General features: G+C 35.3%; 2 protein-coding genes across 2 annotated transcripts in view; one reads left to right on the forward strand and one right to left on the reverse strand.

Annotated features, from left to right (window-relative positions):
- The window catches only part of LOC110112530 (uncharacterized mitochondrial protein AtMg00810-like), a 3,057-nt gene extending 2,190 nt beyond the window's left edge, over positions 1–867 (reverse strand). Inside the window, exon 1 of the mRNA XM_020844787.2 lies at positions 858–867. Within this exon, the coding sequence (XP_020700446.2) occupies positions 858–867 (10 nt within the window). The remainder of the gene's footprint in view (positions 1–857) is intronic.
- LOC110112525 (putative disease resistance protein RGA4) lies at positions 802–4,096 on the forward strand. Its single transcript, XM_020844778.2, has one exon. The coding sequence runs from the start codon at positions 956–958 to the stop codon at positions 4,094–4,096; it is 3,141 nt and encodes a 1,046-aa protein (XP_020700437.2). The 5' UTR covers positions 802–955.
- Positions 4,097–4,686: the final 590 nt, after the last annotated feature.

The raw sequence follows: 4,686 nt of genomic DNA on the forward strand, positions 1-4,686 counted from the left end.
CGGGTTATCGGGTAAACAGAGCACACGTTCTCTTCAAGTCGGTGGGATCAAGATGGGCTCCACGTGGCGCGAACCAATTCGTTTGCACACACAGAGCTACGTCCGCACTCCGCACCCAATAATTTCTCGTAAAGAAGAGATGCTTCTTTATATATAAGAAGAGAAGAGATGCTTCATTTCATTGGGAAGGTGAAGAAATTAAAGGGTTGCATGTCGACCACTATGTCCAGAATTTATTTATAATCTTTTCAAAAAAAATACTAATGATCTCTTTAATTTTTTTCATCCATTCATAATACATATATATTTTCATTTAATGCTATGTAGATTTCAATCATTATATTTGGAACAATTTAACTTCAAATTAATACTCTTCTCATATACAAATACTCGAACCTTAATCTAAAAAAAGAAGTGCTATGATCGAGTGCCAAAACTTTTATCTAATAAATATTTGGAATTGAGTACCAACACTTAATCTTTTATTTAACTAATACTTTCCTTAATTTTTTATTTAAAAACTTTTATCTATATAAATAGTAGAAAAGTTTATTTTTTTTTTAATTTGGAATTAAGTACCAAAACTAATGATAACTCCTGTATTTCTAATGAAATAAAGTTCCAAAAAATAAATATAATAGTCAATTTATAATTTATATATAATTAATGTTTTAACACTCAATTAAATAAGTAATAATTGCAAATTATAATCCTCTGTGCTTAGTCGAAAAGAAAATAATTGAAGAAAGGTTGGGTGGTTAAAGTCTTGTATGTTTTTTACGTTGCTAAATGCACGCTAAATAAATTGGTCCAGTTTTGGTAAAGAAGTGTCGGCAGCTGCTCGTTGATTTTCTTGCCCATCTCCATTCCTGCTTCTATCTTCCTTTAAATTTACGAGCTTCCCCTAACATCCTGCAAGCTAATTAAGCTATTCTCCTTCTTCAGCAAGCTCAACATGGCGATGATCTTAGAAGCTTCTATGAAAAAATTATCTGGATCGCTCGGTGATTCTGCCCTTGGAGAGGTGATCATGCTGCTAGGTGTGAAGGACGAGCTCCAAAAGCTACGTGAACTGATGGAGAACATCCGATGCCTACTGAAAGATGCAGAAAAGAAAAGGTTTGATAAGTCATCAACCACCGAGCTCTGGCTTTCTAAGCTTAAAGATGTGATGTACGATGCTGATGATATCATTGACCGTTGTAGAATTGAGGGCACTCTGCTGCTCTCTGATCAAAATTTTGAATCTAGAACTTCGTCGGTATGTTGCGACTTCTTATCTGCCTTCTCCTCCTGTTTCACTAGCGTTCTTTTGCGCCATGAGATTGGAAACAAAATGAAGGATATTAATGAAAGACTCGAGCATATATATGAAGATAGAAATCATTATAAACTAGAGAAATCCACTATATCCGAAACCCCACAATTTACTCGACCTGATCATAATACTTCTCCCTTGGTTGATTCTTATGTTGTGGGAAGAGAGGTCGAAGATGTAGCAAATAGTTTGGTTGATCGTTTGGTTGGGGAGCAGGTTGATGAAAAATGCTCTGTTTTTGCTCTTACCGGCATGGGCGGGATAGGGAAGACAACTATGGCTAAAAAAATTTTTAACCATCCAAAAATTCAAACCTATTTCAATGAAAAGGTGTGGGTTTGTGTTTCGGAGACTTATGTAGAAACTGAGTTATTAAAGCAAGTAATAAGAGGGGTAAATGGGCGCCGGCACTATGAAAATGCTAATTCTAAAGCAGAGTTAGAACCCATTCTCAGAAATTCTATTGCTTCAGCTCATAGCCTTTTTCTTGTTTTAGACGATGTGTGGAGGGGGAATGTGTGGGATGAATTGCTTAGAGTCCCGTTGCAGCAATCTAACGTGAATGTCAAAATCTTAGTCACAACTAGATATGAAAATGTTGCGAAGGAGATGAAGGCAGTGATTCATCATGTGAATTGTCTTTCTGAAGAGAGCAGTTGGGATATGCTTCGTAGGCAGCTTTTCTCAAAGCAAGAAGAAGAGCTAGCGAATGACTTGAAGGATCTAGGATTAAAGATTGTAAGCAAATGTGAAGGACTTCCTCTTGCAATCAAAGTAATTGCTGGAGTTCTTGTCACAAAAGAGTGCACTAGGAAGGAGTGGCAAAATTTTCTTAGAAATTATGCGTGGTCTAGTAGCGAGCTTTCTGATGAGCAGATAAGAGGAGCCCTGCGCCTTAGTTTTGAAGATTTACCTTCACATCTCAAGCAATGTTTTTTATATTTCTCTTTATATCCTGAGGATGCAAAGTTAGATATGCAGGAGTTTGCCCTGCTTTGGGTGGCCGAAGGATTCATAACAGAGCAACAAGATACATTAATGGAAGATTTAGCAAAACAATTGTTCAATGAGTTACTCAATCGAAATCTTTTGCTTCTAGGTGATGGTACTGGTCTTGTGTGCCAAATGCATGATCTTATCAGATATCTAGCCATTTTTTATTCAAAAGAAGAAACTTCCTTTGGAAATTTGAATGTGAGGAACTCCAGCAAATCAGCCAAGCTTCGTCGCCTATCAGTTGCAAATCAAGAAGCAGCAGTCGAAACACTCGATTCTATTGCAGATCAGGGAGCCCTGAGAACCTTGCTTGCTTCACGTTCTAATCTATTATTGGATGATGAAAGATTGAGGCGGCTCTCACATCTTCGTGTCTTGGACATTTCCGATACAAAAATTCAAGTACTTTCTGACTCCATAGGAAACCTAATGCATTTGAGGTATCTTAATTTGAAATATACACAAATAAGGGCAATACCAAAATCCATAGGGCAATTAACAAACTTACAATTCTTGGACTTAAGTTTTTGCATATATTTGACAGAAATTCCTAGTGAAGTTACTCTGTTACACAATCTTAGGCGCCTTGATATTAATGAAACACCTCTTAGTTTCATTCCAAAAGGAATAGATAAACTGCAACAACTTAATTATCTAAGTGGTTTTGTGGTGTCCAACAATGACTCTAGCAGCAGCAAATTGGAAGAGTTGAATTCTCTGAAACATATAAGAACGCTCAACATTGGCGAGTTGAAGAGACCTCAAAGTGAAACAATAGTTCTTAAGGAACTACCTTACCTTTGTACTTTGAAGTTGAAGTTCTCTGCGGACAACTTAAGTCCCAATGAGGAACAAGAGCTGGAAGTTGAGAAGCTGTTCAACAAGATAATACCTTCACAAAGTCTGGAAGATTTCACAATATCAGGCTACTTCGGTCTCCGTTTCCCAAGTTGGATGTTCACATCTTTCGAAATTTTCCTTCCAAATTTGACTAAATTGGTGTTCGTGGGCATAACATCATGCACTTTGCTCCCGGCATTAGGTCAATTGCCTAAACTTAGAGAGCTTGTTATTAAGGGTGCGTCTAAAGTGGAGAAAATTGGACCAGAATTTTTTGTTAGTTACGACAAAGCAACCAAGATTGCTTTCCCCAATCTTGAACAACTTGTAATCGTGGATTTTCCTAACTTGAAAGAATGGTCTTTTGGTGCTCAAGTTGAGCAAAATGCAAGGCTTCCATGTTTACAAAAACTAACAATCGGGCAGTGCGAGTTACTGAAACAGCTACCAGAAGATCTAAAGTACTCTCCTATAAAGTTTCTTAAAATATTTGAAACTCGTAGCCTGAAATCAGTTGGCAATCTCCCAGCTCAAATTGAGGAACTAGAATTACGTCAATGTGGAAATTTAGAAAAGATCTTTTGTCCCCCTACGTTAAAGGCACTTTTTGTTTTAGAGTGCAACGCTTTGGCTTACGTGGAGAAGCTTGATTCATTGAAAAAGTTAGGTTTCACTAATATATACAGTGACGGCGGTCTTCCAGAGTGGCTATTGAAGCTTCTGCGACAACGGAGGTTGCAAAATGATTCTAATGATAGCTTCGAGCTTTGGTTGACATGCACTAAGGAGGTTTTTCCAGAATGCTTAAAAGGAGGTTCTTATTGGGACCTAATTCAACACATTCCACAAGTATCATGTTGGGGCTTTGATTATGCTTATTATCTTCGATATAGTAAACAACCCTATGTTTACGAAACAAATTTCTATGATAATTTTTTTTGATCCATTAACATGTTGAAGGTTTGTTAAGGCTTATTAAGTTATTGTAGTGTGCATTGTTTGTATTTTAGTGAGTGTATGCTTCTTTCTATAATTGTCAAGGCTTATATATATATTCTGTCGTAGTACTTACTGTTTGTATGCTTTGCTTAATATGTGTGGGGACATCCTTCTTCATAATTGGATTGGTTCTTTAATGTGATTATTATGTAAGAAGAAGTTATTTATTTGTAAGTTTTTTTAAGGAATAATAAAGTGTGCTTTCGTTATGCATTATTAATTATGTGTTTCTTTTTCTACTCTTCGATCTTCATGTTAGTGTAGAATTAAAAGGAATAACTTAAGTTTTTTTTTTGTAAGTTTTATTAATTTTTTAATTGAAATTGAAGGGAATTTATGTAATCTTTAAATTTTATTGTTTCATTTTTTAATTTATTTTTTAAATAATGTTTTCATTAAAGGGTACAATTTTGAATGAATTTAAAAATTATATATATAAGAAAATGGTCGGTAGAACTTAATGGCTTTTAATCGAATACTTATGAATTTTATAATTTTCATAATTTTTAAATATATATTAAATAAAAAGTTAA

Source organism: Dendrobium catenatum, unplaced genomic scaffold, assembly GCF_001605985.2.
Source record: "Dendrobium catenatum unplaced genomic scaffold, ASM160598v2 fragScaff_scaffold_908, whole genome shotgun sequence".
NCBI lineage: Eukaryota > Viridiplantae > Streptophyta > Magnoliopsida > Asparagales > Orchidaceae > Dendrobium > Dendrobium catenatum.